This window comes from Bombus pyrosoma, linkage group LG9, assembly GCF_014825855.1.
Source record: "Bombus pyrosoma isolate SC7728 linkage group LG9, ASM1482585v1, whole genome shotgun sequence".
Taxonomy (NCBI): Eukaryota; Metazoa; Arthropoda; class Insecta; order Hymenoptera; family Apidae; genus Bombus; species Bombus pyrosoma.
This window is the reverse complement of record NC_057778.1, coordinates 10,846,312-10,862,149: the sequence shown is the minus strand read 5'-3', so window position 1 is coordinate 10,862,149 and position 15,838 is coordinate 10,846,312. Positions and strand designations below refer to the sequence as shown.

The 15,838-nt window shown below is 38.1% G+C and overlaps 1 protein-coding gene across 4 annotated transcripts in view; it reads left to right on the top strand.

Moving 5' to 3' along the window:
* LOC122570748 (neuroligin-4, X-linked-like) overlaps positions 1-15,838 on the top strand; it is a 223,234-nt gene that overhangs the window by 187,173 nt on the left and 20,223 nt on the right. For all 4 annotated transcript variants that reach the window (XM_043733545.1, XM_043733546.1, XM_043733544.1 and 1 more), the window contains 3 exons: positions 9,763-10,060; positions 13,359-13,511; positions 14,620-14,820. In XM_043733545.1, coding sequence (XP_043589480.1) covers positions 9,763-10,060; positions 13,359-13,511; positions 14,620-14,820 — 652 coding nt within the window. The remainder of the gene's footprint in view (positions 1-9,762; positions 10,061-13,358; positions 13,512-14,619; positions 14,821-15,838) is intronic.

Here is a 15,838-nt window from a genome sequence, read left to right as displayed (position 1 = left end):
GTAACGCAGATTGCGTCACGAAAACTGGATCAGTCGGCGGATAAAATTCCCGTTAAAGCGTTAAAAATCCGTGTGAAGGTGGTGGATTCTCGATAAAAAGAGGAGATTCACTGTGTCCTGGTCGTAAAGCACGCGATCGTATAAATAATTTCCCAACGCGATAACTATGTATCGCATCGCGTTTAAGCTCAGAAATCTTTGCCGCGGTATTCATGGAATATTTGAGTACATCGATTTCTGCCATTTTAGCGGCGTGGCGAAGCACACTGGCCCTAAAGGGTGGGAGAGACTATCGAACGAAATGGTTACCTGGGCTAGGAATAGAGTTTGAATATCCGATGCAGTGGAAATATGAATCCGAGACCGCGAATATGGATACTCGAAAAATTCTCTCCATCGCCAAACGTCTTACTTTCTTGCAGCGAGTTTTTAGTCCTTCCTGTTCGTTCTCGAAGCTCTGATCTTGTGGAACGAACCGTGATGGAAATTAAGATTGAAGTTCCGATCCTGAAAATGATTTTTTGGAATCTTCGAAGATGATACGGATGCTTGGTTTATTGGTAGGACATCATGTGTAATTATGAATCAGTAGAATGAAACGTGCAGAGCGTAGCTACGAGTCTTCTATATCCCTTGTATGTATATAGTACTGATTAGTATAGAGAACCGTATAAAATCGTATACTTAAGATTCTAGATCTATAATTTGTTTATTTATGAAACAGATTAATTTATTAAACACCTTAGCAACGAACATAAAATTTCCGCGCCGTTTTTCTGATCAAGAAATTTATGCGTAGATTAAATAGTTTTCCTAAATCAGTCTTTTACATCGATTTTATGATTTTGACGTGTAATTGACATACGTATTTGAAATGTTCTTTTACTAAAATACTTTTAGGAGTTTCCCTATATTTCCCTTTTTCGAGATTCAGTCCGACCGGTATTTCGAATTACAATAAAAATTCCACGTGACATAATTCCATTACGTAAGAAATTTATTCTCGTACAAAATGTCTATCGATTTCAGCCAAATATTTATCACAGTTCGCCAATTGGATTGCAATGACACGCAATAACTATGTTCGCTAGCACAATAGAACGTCAGTAGCTTCTAATTGCATTTGTGGAGTTTTCAAAATTTTTCATATAGAAAACATAAAACGTAAATAACATACCGAATACAGGTGTCACACATATCCATACACAGCAGCGCTGCGATAAATATTTTCCATAATTTAGTTCTCCAATATTACTTCCATCATCCAGACAAAACTCACCGGTTCATTTCAATTATCCTCCATTCAATTCCTTTCTTTCTTTTTTTCACTCGAACGACACTTCATCGCTCTGCGTGTATACAAAATAAAAGGTGTGCTTTTCAGAGAATTGTTTTTTTTAAACATCGGTGTCGTCGCGTCTATCATTTGAAAAGGAAATATTCGTGTCGGATTTTTACGACGTCAATCAACCGGCAAAAACGACGCCAACTTGACGTTTACTGCGACAATCGCCACGTCGCGTCGCGCTGCGAGACGTGAATTGCGTTTAATAGATATTCATATCGACAAGGGAAAGGATCGATGGACGTCGAATGATTTTATAGGCAATCCAGTACTGTGACGAAAGCGGACAGCCAATTTCGCGAGCGTGAAAAGTATCCGCCGATTGTCGAGCACCTTTTATTCAATCTTTTATCCGACCCTCTTTCCGCGAGTTTAAGCAATTCAGGCGATAGCAAGCATCGTCGTTTTTGAATTTTAAATCTTTCTCTTTTATGTCGGGTAACGTAGAGCACTCGAACGCTTGCTCGATAATACTTGAGATCGTTGATAGAAAATCGGTATATCGGTCATTGAAGTTTCAAGCTATTCGATATTTTTAGATCAACTGATTTACGAACTCGAGATTATAAACCGAATGTGAAATTTATATCCCACCGAGCAAAAGTTTGAAGTCGCTACGTGTCCCATAAAATCAGACAATTTTTAATCCTGCAATTTGCTCTTTCGCTTATTTTCCATCCAATCGTATTTTTTCCGGCAATAAAAAATATCTTCGGTTACAACTAAATAAAAAGATTATTACCGATATGTATATTCTCGCTTCAATTTTACGTTAAACATCTTCTTGAAACATAAAAATTCAAGGATCGTAGCAGAGTCAAGAGCCAATTCAGAATTTCGCTACCTTGGAAAACTCATTTGAAATTAGAATTCTGACGAACGAACGTATCGCTCTACTACCTTTTCTTTTTCAACCGCGAAAGAATGACGATCATGGAATGAATAACGAATAACGAATAACGGGTCAAGCTTGTTCTCGCAAATCTTCCCTTAGAAACGATCGTATTTACAGATCGGTAGGGCAACGCGCTACGCCGATGTAGCGAAACGATTGACATTGCGACGTTTCCCTCTTGTAGCACTCAATCGCGCGAAATGGAGCGAGCCAGGCGAACGAGAAACGAGCGAGTTGCAGCGCGTAATGTAAAGACCAGCAGGCGTCCCGGGTGAAAAACTTTTCTCGTTATCCATCCATCCAACGGGACTGGCCAGGCTAAAAACGCTCGGTAAATTACGGGTCCGCAGTTCAGCCGGAACGACCGCGCGCTCCCTCGTTTCCGTTCCGCGCGGAATCGCGCAAGATTTGACACCGTTCTCGTTGATTCTTTTTGCTCGAAACCGCCCTAACCTTCTGACGGCTATCGTTGGTTTTGCACAGTGAATTTCACATACGAAGAATAAGAATTTTCTGCGTGTCTTCGACAAATAGCTCGGTAAGCTTTTTTTTTAGATGTAAACCAAAGAATATGATCGCAAGGGAAACGAATAATACGTGACAGATTTAGAATTTGCTCTGGATTTTTGTACAATGCCAAACAGTGTTTTCGTATTATGATGTTGTTTTACGATAAATACGATGGATTTTCTTTGAAAATTTAATATTATTGATCATCGTAGTTAAAAATTCTGTTTACCGATTCCTTTCAGAAGCTTTTTAAAAGCACTCGTATTAAGTACTAATATCGAACATCCCGTAGACGTTTATAGTGTGAAATATTGGAATATCAAAAATTTATACACCGGAAAGATCCTACTAAAATGTTGAAATTTTCCTTTTAAACCCATTTTTGAATCGATTATTAAATTTTTACGTACATATCGCCCAAAATAGTAAGCAATTCTCTTTGATACCACAACCATGTACATAATTTTTTCGGTTGAAAAATTAAACGCCCAAGCGCAAACACAAGGAACGAATATTTCACTAGTCTAAAGTAGCTGAAAGAAGGACTAAAAGGACATGCGTGCTAAAACTGGCCGTATATTTAAGCTAAATTACACGTTCCGCTATTTAACAAGTCCCTCTTCATACTCTGAAGACTCTATTATAGCTCGTTGGCTATTTTTCTTTCTTCGTCAGCTACCCCTCGTTTAAATACGCTCTTCTCTTTTACCCGATCTATTACGGGACGAAGGAATTTTTTTTGCCAGTCAGTCCTGGCCAGCAGGAATTGTTCGAATTCCACTTTGCGGGGTTGAAACTTTTCCATGCGCCACCGCGATAATGAGAATTACGATCACGTCTGCACGCGGATGGTTTCGAGGCAAAATTGCCGTCTGCAAAAAGGAATTATAATGATTCGCCGATTAGGCAGTCGTCTCACGTATACACCGGATTGCGTATCTCTCTCTCCTACGATGCTCGAGAGGACGAAGAGTGTAATAAGTGCGTTGTCTGGATCTTGATTCGTCTACACTGTACAAACTTAAGATACATACCGTTGTCCTAAGTGCGATGTATAGCGGATAAGTAAATTCTATAGGTCGAAACGAAAATCAAGAATAACAAAATTACTTCGCAGATAGCACTTTCGACAAAATCAAGTTTAAAAACTTGTCACGTATAGATGAATTTGCATAATCGCAACTAGAGGGAACAGATAATCGATAGGAGATTACTCTAAAACGACCACACTGAATATCCAGGTTTATTAACTTAATGGATAATTAACCGTTGAAGTACTTTTTTGATCTCTGCCAAGTACGTACTTGCATCTATAATACTATATAGCTTGTAGTTTCAATATGTCGTTATAGTCTCATAACAGTGCTAATGGAATTTCAAAATATTTCGTATAACACGCCCGACATATTCGTAAAAGGTATTTTCAAGTACGTAGTCGAATTTCTCCGTGATCCTTTGTGTACGTACCTGTGTATATTCACAAAATATAATACTTAAAATTATTGGGCTGACAACTGAGCGATTGCGGATTTTGTCATTGCCATCTAACATTTCACTAGTCTAAAGTAGCTGAAAGAAGGACTAAGGACATGCGTGCTAGAACTGACTGTATATTCGAGCTAAATTACACGTTCTGCTATTAGATTGCGGATTTTGTCATTAGCTGGTAATGATAAAATCCACAATCATTTAGTTGCCATATATATATATATATGTATATATTAGAAAATAACCTTGGTACATATACCAACCACTCCGGCTCTCTCGAAATATACAGTTTATAAATAAAAATGAACTCTTATCAAGCGTTCAATAAATTCACGCTTTTTAAACACTTTATTATTCCATGCTTCGTAATTCAGGATAAAAATTGTTGATAATTTCATGGCTAAGTACGCTTTTCGTTACTATCGATCGTATTACGTTAATCACGGGGTAATTACGGAGTTACGTTAGTCCGTCGCTCAAACAGTCTAATATGTGCACGGTGCACATGCCGCAGTCTGACAATAATAATGGTCGGCCCGGTAATACCAACATAATTACGGAACGATGACATTACGTTAGCTACCCGGAACGATGGACATCGTATACACGTTGAACGTTGCTTGCCAGTAACTATGACCTATTAATAAAATATTTAACAGTTTACATGTCAATTGCTGATGACACGCGGTACAGTCGGGGCAGCTGTCGCATCGCTGAGATTTTATGGATGATAAACTGACTTGCAAGTGGAAATGAAAATGTCTCGTCGAATTTTTCGTAGCGACGCGTTCATAACTCGTGGCCACTTCGCGTGGAATTTTATGGTTCAGTGGAAAATTTGCATCGTACCGAGATTGACGATGCTATCGTGGATGAGTTACGAAAGGATTTGCGTCTTTTAAGAAATTTAAGAGCGAAGTTATCGATGATCGTTAATAAAGGAAAGGACAATTAAGAGGTACGAAGGATCGGTACCAACAGATTGTTAAAATAGGAGAGAAGAATTTTTAAAGTTTAGCAATCGTAAATTGAAATCGTAAAAGAAGAAAAACAGGGTAGATGTTTTAAAGGATTTTGTTTTAAATTAGGTAATTAGAATGTTTGGAAATGATGATATTGAATGATCGTTGAAATAAGAACGAATTTTTAGAGTTCGAAGATTATAAGCTTAATTAAAATAATAAAAAGTTTGGAGAATGGTCAGAAAGAAAGAAAAGTAGATTTTTAAGGGATCTTACGTTAAGGTCACCTAACGCTACTTACCGTTTCCTTAACGCAAAATCATTCTGCTCCTCCCAAGGTATTCGAGCTTTTTTTCTAACCGTCTCCAATTTCCATTAGACTCACGAAGTTCGACTTTCCCTCCCCAACGAATTAAATTTACGAGAATTCGAGGGTAATACGGCCGGAACCATATCTCGAGGAACAGTGTAATTTCACAGGATACGGGCCGTGTGTACGAGATCTTTCTTTCTTTCATGAGGGCATTAGCGGAAAATTGCTCGGCTCGAAGCGGTGCAGCATAAGTACAGCTTCTCCATAAACTAAGAAAGCACCGTCTCGGATTTTCTAGCCGATCTATTTATCGCAGTGGCCCAGATCTGCTCTTTAATTCTTAAGCACGACCGTTCGACGCGTTCGTGCGTCTATGAACGCATTACGCAGTCCAAGTTGCACTAAGCGCGCGCTATTTTTCTTTTCTTTTTACTCTCGCGCTTTAATACGAGCTTTCAGCGTTATTCTTCTCTTGCTTTTTCCACTTCTTCTTTTTTTTTCTACCATTTTTTTCCCTCTCGAGGACAATGAAATATTTTTGTCCGGAGCACAACAGCGCGCAAATATTTGTGGTTTTCTGCGGGCTCGCGAGATATTGGCGCGAAAATATATTTCGAAAATTATTTTAATGTCGTCGGGACTCGAGCGCGACGACGCCTCTTTTCATTGGGAAATTGCCGTGGAAATATGCATTTTTTCAAATTGACGTAATAAAGAGGCTGTCCATTGCGATTGTTTGAACGTTTTAGAAAGATAGTTCACGCGTTGTTGTATGGTCGTTTCGAGGGGATTTTTCACGGGTCTCTCTCGTCTCGTGACCACAAAATGGAATTTTTTCATTCAACACCGCGGGAGTTGGCGTCAATTTTTGCTCGCAACGGTTTTTAAAAATTATACTCGGGTTAAAAAGTACAGAAGGAAGCGCTTTTATATCACACGTAAGGGCTATCCGAATGAAAGCAAACTCGTATCACTAATAGTGTTTCAGCTTTTCGTGCCACCGCGAGCGTATAATTTATTTTCCCCTATATACATGCAAGTCCCTTTAATTTCCTGATCTTTATGAAATTTTAGTATAAAACGCATTCGAAATTTTAATTACGCGTCGAATTTATAAAAGTTTCCAGTAATTATATTTAACATTACTGCTCGCCCGTTTTCTATTTAATTTTCAATTTCGTTTGACAATGAGTGCGTTTTAATAAACGTTTCTATAAAATTACAATAATTTATTTTTATAATAGATTGTAGAAAACATAAGAATAATAAACAAGTAATAAAAGAACGAAGTAAATTGAAATGCATTAAACGAGAAAATAGTGCAACAATATTGAAACAGTGATATAAGTCCATCTACGATCAGACCTATCGCTAGTACAGTAAGTGATACAAATATCGTCCTAAAGCATCTTATTTTTCGCGCGTTCGTAAAATATTTTAATCGACCATTTTTACAACACATTCTTCCGCGTTTCATGCGTTTCAAGTGTCACAGAGATGGTAAACCAGAACACGGAGCACACATCGGCATCCGACTCGTTACAAAGTTCAAAATCAACGCATCGAGCGCTCGATTTTCCTGGAATCAAAGTCTCGCAACAAACCGAAATGAAAGCGAAAAAAAGGCCAGGAAGAGCACAGGCAGAGCCAAGATAAAAGAATAAACAGAGAGGGATGATAATTGCGTGGGTGTACCAACAGAAATCAATCGCGCGACGACGAGGGAAATCAATGACCCCGCGGGAATAAATAACGCATCAACAACGTTGCTTCATAGACGTTTTCAGCAGCACGAACGCTGATTGTCGACGCTGCGACGCCAGGTGAAGGTCGTTAATTTTTTACGGACTCGAAAACACAAGCGCGAACGAGGTCGAATCGAATCGTCAGGCCGCTTCTTTTTTTTTCATTTAAATATTTTCTCCATTCTCGTCGATTTTTCCCCGCAATCGAACATTCGCTCCTATTACAATTATCTTTTTCTCTCTTCTTTGCGTGTTTTCTTTTCTTTTCTTTTCTTTTTTTTTTTTTTTAATAAAATCCCGAACGGAACTTAATCGGAGCCCGCGGTTTCAAAATTAACGCAAAGTCGTCAGTTTCTAAGCATTGGTATGCATGGTATATTTTTGATCATCGAGCTCTCGTTGTTTCCGAGCGTCATGGAAAAGCGTTATTTTTTGATGGACCTGTTTGATCACCGGGGCTTATAGAATTTCCGCGAATATTTACACGAATATTTTCACAATCGGTAAAACCAGAGGGAAGAATGGCGAAGAAAGAACAGAGGCAGCGGCTGAATAAAAGCGGAAGATAAAAGAGAAGCGACAAAGGATAAAAGTGGAATAAAGAAACAAGGAAAGAAAGGGAGAAAATTAAGACGATAAAGAAAGAAAGCATTTGATTCGTTTGAACTTAATTTATTTTTAGACGTCAAATTGACAATGGTGAAAAATCCAAGCATTGAAATGTCCTACTTAAGTAGAAGATGGAAAATGGACAGAGATGATGTAAAAATAATTTTAAACGAATTTATCTTATTCTTCCATTTTTCATTTTTTCGTAGTATATTACATTCTTATCAATATCAGTTCCATGGCACTGATATTATAAATCCTCGATAAAAACTTATCTTCCATTATAAAATTCCTTTCGACAGCGTTCAAGATAGAAAATGCCATAATTATAGAGGGCTGAAGGGTAGAAACAAGGCCGAGGGGCAAGAATTTTTTTCACGTCTTTCCAACATTGTCAGCTTGCTCTCTTTATCATTCTCCGGGTAACATCGCGAATCCTCCAGTTAATGGGAATTCGTGATTTTGAACTCGATGCGGCTCCATCGTCCTTCTCAATAGGGGTGGAAAAGAAGAGGCGAAAGTTCACCTCTCACGGCCACCAACCGGAGGTGCAATTAACGTCGACGCGCACCAAACGAGATTTATTAGCCCTTCTGGTATAATTGCTTCCAAGAATGTCAATGTTTTCTCCATCCCTTTTCTCTCCTTCTTTTTTCTTTCTCTTCCATTCTCCTTCTCTCCCTCTCTCTCCCTCTCTCTCTCTCTCTCTCTTTCTCTCTGTGCAATTACATCTAGCGAAAGCAATTATCGAGTTTCGTTAACGGCCACACGCAAACGTCTCGCGAATTTATACCGTTCTCTGAAGCGATTGATTGGAAATAAAAATGTTTGTACCTCAACGTCGTATCCATAGTTTCATGTATCCACGATAAATATATATAGGCGTTTAGAAACATGCGGAGAGTGTGAAAAAAGCGGTGGAAATAGCATTGAATATGCACATATGTATGCGAGTACAATGGCTCGCAAAAGTATTCCGACACTCGCCGTAGAAAATTTTTATAAATTGTGTCATTTTAATTTCAATTTTGATACGGCATTGTAATTATATTGGTCGAAGCCAAGCAAAAGTCACGGTACATAGCGCGGAGAAAAGCTTAGTAGCGCATAGTGCAATGGTAAAATAGACTGTCAAAGTTTGAAAACGTATTCAATAATTAACGAATCTTTAAATTACCATTAGTTATTAAATTAAAAAATCTTTTCTACGATAATTCTTGTTTTTTTTTTTCGTCAAATTTCTGCCTTCCTAAAAAAAAATCTCGGTTGTTGGAAAGGAGAGACAGAAATCGATCGTTCGATGAGACAAACTGCGATGCTCGTGGATTGCCGGGAATCCAGCAGATCTTCTCGTCAAGCAGAGATAATCGAAACGCAGGGGGTAATTAGGTAATTAGTTTTCGGAACAGGAACATCCGAGCCACGTTTATGTACATAAAATAGAGGATTTACATCTAACTGTGTGTTCCCGGGCAGAGATACTACCGCTAGAGATCTCGCTATCTGGTCTGCGCACACCGAATTCAAGTAACGAGGTACTTTCGTGGTTATTAGTGTCTGTCGAAATTCATATAGCTAATCGAAAATCCCATCTATCGGCGAATGTGATTTCAGGATCGTATCTATGAATTATTGGAAACTTATATATACAGTGGCGAATAAAAGACAGTTTAAAATTATCGCTACTTTTCTCTACGAGTTTTACTAGCTCCTCTACTAAACATTTTTTACTATTTTCATAAAATATCTACAAATTTTCAAATACTTTCTTCGCATTACCGAATATTTCATACGTTACGGTCATTTCGTATGTGAAGTTGATAAAATCGTCCAATCTTTCATTCCTTTGATATATATTTTTTGGCAATACATAGTATCTCGTGTATCTGTCGCAGGATTTGAACAGCAGGCACTTAGATCCCGTAGAAGTGTTCCGGGGTATACCGTACGCGGCACCTCCCGTAGGAGATTTACGTTTTCGACCACCGATATCGCCGATCCCCTGGGACGGCATCAAACTGGCGGATTCCTTCGGCGCGGTTTGCCCCCAGCACTTTCCCGACATCAGCAATGACACAGCTGCTTTGTTGCAAATGTCTCTAGGCAGATACCAACAGCTGAAACGTTTGTACATGTTCCTGACCAACCAGAGCGAGGACTGCCTGTTTTTGAACCTGTACATACCCGGCAGTGGTAAGTAGAAGAAAACTCTGTGTTACGTTTCTCCTCTCCTTTCTTCTTGTTTTTACTTGTGTAACAAGCCTACATTGATCATTTGTATATTTTATTACTTTCTAGATGTTGAGAATAAAATGTCAACATCTAGAATATACAGCGGAAACAGTGCTTTCGCAACTAATCGTGAAACGCATTGTTTGAATAACTTTACCTTTATACGGAAAAAGGACAATTCACGTTTTTATCACTGTTGAAAATAAATCACAGGAAAGCGCTTTATTACATTGGAACACAAAAATTGTCTCTTTTTCATAGGTAACACTCTGGAACTCCTCTTTCCATTTTTCCTCTCCTTTCTCTCTGTTTCTTTTTTTTTTTTTCTTTTTTTTTTGGTTCATTGCGTAATTAACAAACTTATATCCAACATTCGCGGAAAAACGCCAGGGAAACGTCACGAGTTGCTGACATAACGTTAATGAGGGAGAATAAAAGGAAAGACGAGGGAATATGTGTCGCGCATTAAGTATCTAATTAAACGCGCGAATCTCGCCTTTATATTCGCAAGATTCCAGGTGTAATGCTCGTAATTAATTAGCACGCGTTAATAACACACGGCCAGGAAATTTCGAGCCTGCCACCTATCGTCTGTTTATGGAATAATACGATATTACGAAACAAGTTACTTCCTCGAGTAATTAGTTCCCAAGTAATTACGACCTTTATGCCTGGTATTGTCGCGAAAGTAAAAGCCGCCTCGTATATCATTCGATGAACGTCGTAGTCGAATTTACGAGAGCAAATTCACGTCGGTCGAATTTACGTCAGCGTTGAAAATTCATTGCAATCTACTAGTTTTTTAAATAAATTTCTATTGACAAATACTTGGATATATGGCGAAAAATAATTTCCATATGGTCAGCAAGTTTTTTTTAAATTAATTATTGCGTACGGTTTTTGTACAAGCTTCTCCTAATCTCCATAGAGTTTGGACGTGCTTATTTTTAGACGTATTTCTGAACGAATGACTACTCTTGTTCTGCATCTATAAATTACTCGATGGGAAGGAAAAAAGAGAAATAACGTGTGAACACGGAGGACGAAATTGCACGATGAAAAGTTGAGATTGGAATTAAAAGTTTGCCTTTCGTGATCTTCCCCGGGAATTTGATGGCAGGGAAATACGCATTTGTTATGTAATAACGTGTTTCAACGTGGGATAAAGTAGATTGCAAATGAAGTAATGACGAACAAGAGAAAAGCATAAAGAAGAGAAAATAAGAATTAGTAACAAGATACAATGGAAATACTCGAAATCACAAGAACGCTTTTTTCTTTTTACATGAAATGCAATTTCTATGCAAACACGCGTATAACGTATGACTCTCGTTGGAATTATACATGGTAAATAGATATAGAGTAACGGTATATCTTAGTCGTGGCCAATTCTGGTCTTGATCAACCATACATTACCACGCCAGGTCTTCTCTTCATTTGGAAAAAAATCCGGTTCACGATAACGAGCGAAATACTCGTTTTATTTTCCCTCTGTTTCACCACACAAACCGTGTATCATCCCAATCAACGATTTAGCCGAATTTTTTCCACCGGTGTCTCTCCCTTGTACACGATGGAACACAAGCTGGGGCGGAAAGGGGGATGGTTGTTACGTAATCGAGGAAATCGCGAGGGAGCTTCACCGTTGTTGTTTCGCCGTTTTCGATCAGGCGAGCCGCTGCCAATTAAATCGGTCGAGTGGATTGTAACGCGATAGAGAAATTGAATTTTCGACGAAACCAATAAAACCGTCGTCGCCCGCTAATCGCTTCGCGTCCGTTTCCGCTATAGCAACCGGTTAAAGAGCGATTTGGCCGTGATTGGAGCGCGATTAACGATACCTGGCCAACGTGATATTACGGTGACAAGTAAACGGATAACAGGCGGAATTAATCGCGCAGAAAATCGATTTCAATCGACCATTGAATCTCTTCTAGTGTTCTAAAAATTCCTGAAAGAAAGAAATGAAGAATACAGTTGATTTATATTTTTCGCGCGAAACAGGGTGGAATTTTCGTATTGGAATTTTTTTTATAACGTGATAATGATTTTTGAGTTTAAAAGTATATACGGTGCTTTAGTTTAGTTTGCCTGGAAGTTTCATTTTACATACTCGTCAGAGTTTATTTTACGATGTACTTGATGCTAGTTTTTATGATACGGTTTGCGGCTATGGGAGGAATTTATTATGTGCATGAACTTCGTACAGGTTCCTGTAAGCGTGAACAAATCGATATACCTATGTACACAGGGATAATGTAATATTTGAATTTGTCATAAATTTCTCTTTATTTATTATGACAGAACAGATTTCGATTATTGGGTATTGAAAATTATCGTAGTACTCTGAATCGAATAGACGAAATAAATTCTTGGCATAAAGTAAAAATGTTTGGTTGTTTCGAGGGAGAAAACCATTCTTCCCTGTAGCACTTCGATTTCTTTAGAAAAAGAGGAACAAATAAAACTCGAATAAAACCATATAATCTAGAATAGGCAAATATGAATAATATTTCTTAATACTGAAAATGTGTTAAAGGATACATGCAAAATGTAACGTAATAAAATTATATTTTCCAAGTTAATAAACACAAGCTGTACGCGTGGAGAAATGCAGAAGTTATTGCGACGTAACTCACCATTACTAGGGGTAACAAGCCGTGCACTTGGAGCAAACTGACACCACGCTGTTCCGGACGTAAAACCACCCCTTGCGTCTAATGAATTTAAATCCAGCCAATTCAACCTGCTCGTCGTTCTTCCCCGGTCTGAGAGTTTCCCTTATGAAATCGCCCAACGATCTCTTATCATTTAATTACGCGTTGTTTCACGGTAGAAGGACACTTTTGGAGGTGGCGTTAATGATGAACGACGTGTTTTCGAAATATATGGGCTACGTGAATGCAGGCTGGATTATTACCATGGTAATAAATCATTGTAAGATCGATTGATCTCGATAACGAGGTAATGGCTTGAGTTGTCAAGGTAAATCGAATGTTACGTTACGTATTAAAGATCTGACTCGCGCATCTCTTCGACGAATCAGCTTGTGATTCGTTAATTAAATTGATATCGTTAAATGGAAATATTATATCGCTTCGTCAAAAATATTTCTTCGAAATATATTAATATAGGGAGGGAGTTATCGAGGTTTTATGAAATGCTATTAGAACAGATTACAATATTTTAATAATAATCCACATATAGTCGCGATATTAATAATAATAGATTTCAGAATTGAAATTATGAAATTCCGTAGGGTCTCGAGGACTAGAAGCACCATACGCTGTGATGGTGTACGTTCACGGTGAAAGTTTCGAATGGGGAACGGGAAACATCTACGATGGGTCCGTTTTGGCAAGCGCTGGACACGTCATAGTAATCACCCTTAATTATCGTCTTGGAATCTTAGGTACGTATCATTATTATACATATAACAAGAATTATAATTTTTAACTAACGAGTAAATCGTTTCTTTCCACAGTGATATTATTACAGCGATGATAAATAGCCAAGACGACATTTTTGAGATTCAGATACGTGTACACGTAATATCAAAATTACGCAACGACAACATACAGACGCATTCAAGTCGCAAGCTTTGCCATTATTTTCCTTAATCGATCGCACATAAAATCCGAAGAAAAAAGCACGTGTATTCACGTAACGGGATTTTTATTCGCGAAAACTGAAAACGTAAAATGAAAGTAAAAAACTGTAAGTTCTCGTGAATAATGCATGGTAAATAAGAAAACACAAATAAAGCAGGAACACCGAATAAATAATTCATCCAACTCGGATGAATTCTTATTCCCCAAAAGCTTGCTCATTATTCATTTGCCGCGTTAAACTCTGTCCAAACGAAACGTACACACGTGCACGGCTCTATGGCAGAAACACAAACGACACGGTCGCATTATTTAACGTTATAATTGCGCGCGTCCAACGGTCGTATAAATCCATCCGATAGCGGATTAATATTTTACGGTTCCTTTAGTATATTCAATTACGGTATCCGTGAATGTAGAAACAAACTGTTCCCTATGGTATCCGTTTTCCTGTAATCGAACGGCACTCAGATATCCGGCATAACTTTGTCGTGGAATTAAGCGCGATGAAAAAAAGATAGATCTCATTTGCGATATAAATTGTATTTTAATTGTATGTCATTTTATAACATGAAACCGAATAACGATAAATTACGATAACGATAGAAAATAAGAAAAGATTTATTTTTAGTATGTGAAATTGACCAGATTATTATTACAATATCGAATATAGATTCTTTATCGTCTAACGTTTCAAATTAGTTAACAAGTTTCTAATGATTCTTCAGATACACTACTACTTTCGTAAATGTATTAATATCTACGAATAAATAGTAAGAGAATCGAAGAATATTCAAAGATAGAAATGAGAGTAAATTTTTATTCAAATGGAAAAGAAAATTAGCATAATATTGTACATATTTGTTTCATAAAAAAATAAGGTAGAGTCAAGTATGGTTGGAAATGCTCCAGGTTTCTTGAGGACTCGTCCGTATCCAGACAGAACGCCAGGATCTGGTGGAAATCTGGCCTTGAAGGATATCGCTATGGGACTACGCTGGGTACGTGAAAATATCGCTGCTTTTGGAGGCGATCCGACAAAAATCACGTTGATTGGACACGATACTGGAGCTGCGCTGGTGAACCTTCTTCTACTTGCTCCTTATGGCAAGGGTGAGCGAATTGAATTTTATTCTGCGCAATACTCGCAGCAAGATAAAAAGGCACACGAACGCGTTATTTCTAAAGAAACGCCTCGTCTTTATTCTTCTTTATCCTACACGTTATAAAACACGCGAACGCGACGTCAAAAATTAAACTTTCTGCCTCGTATTAGAGAGAAACTGCAAGAGTTGAGAGTTAGACTTAATCTTTGATATATTCCTGAACGTCTTTTTTATAATATTTCTTCATAATTCTTGATAAAATATGTGGTCAAAAATTACGATCCTCCAACTTTTCTATTTCAATCTTGCTCTTATTCTGGCAAACAAACAAAATTTGCAATGTTTCAGCAAGATGTTTAGTAAGGTAAGAGTTTTTAAGAACTTTTTAAGATACTTATTAACGTTAGAAAATTATAATTGGACTGAATATGAAATAACGCGGGAAGATTGAAAAATACACACACACATTTTCCCTAATTTGTTTTTTCAGAGAAAGACCGTCTCTCCGATAAAATATTCATTTTTCTTCTGTTTTGTGTTACACATCACAGAATACACCAACACAGTGATATAATCCGGAATTCCGATGAGCATTAAACGCTTGTTTTCCAAAAACTAAACACATTCGGCCGTGTCGAAGACAAATTGCGAGAGTCGGAGAGCCGACCACGATGACGAAGGACCGTACAATAACAAGCGGCATGGATGAAAATCGATTCGAAATAGAGCAGAAATATCGCATGTCGGTCGCGATTAGGCGAGATCCTGGCTACCCGACACTCGATAGATTAATCGGCAAGAGATTAGTCTGGCAAACCCGATCGGATCGACGATCGAGATAGTACGACATCTCACGTGGGGTGGGAGCAGGGGACAAAGGGAAGAGGGATGAAAAAAATCGTGCGTATTGATCTCGCGTGGATAGTGACAAATTACGTGGCTTCGTTTTATTCCTCGAGAACCGAAAATGTATTTTTTATTGCGCTCTCTCTGTAGTACAGATTGGACGTTCCACTTTTTGGCTT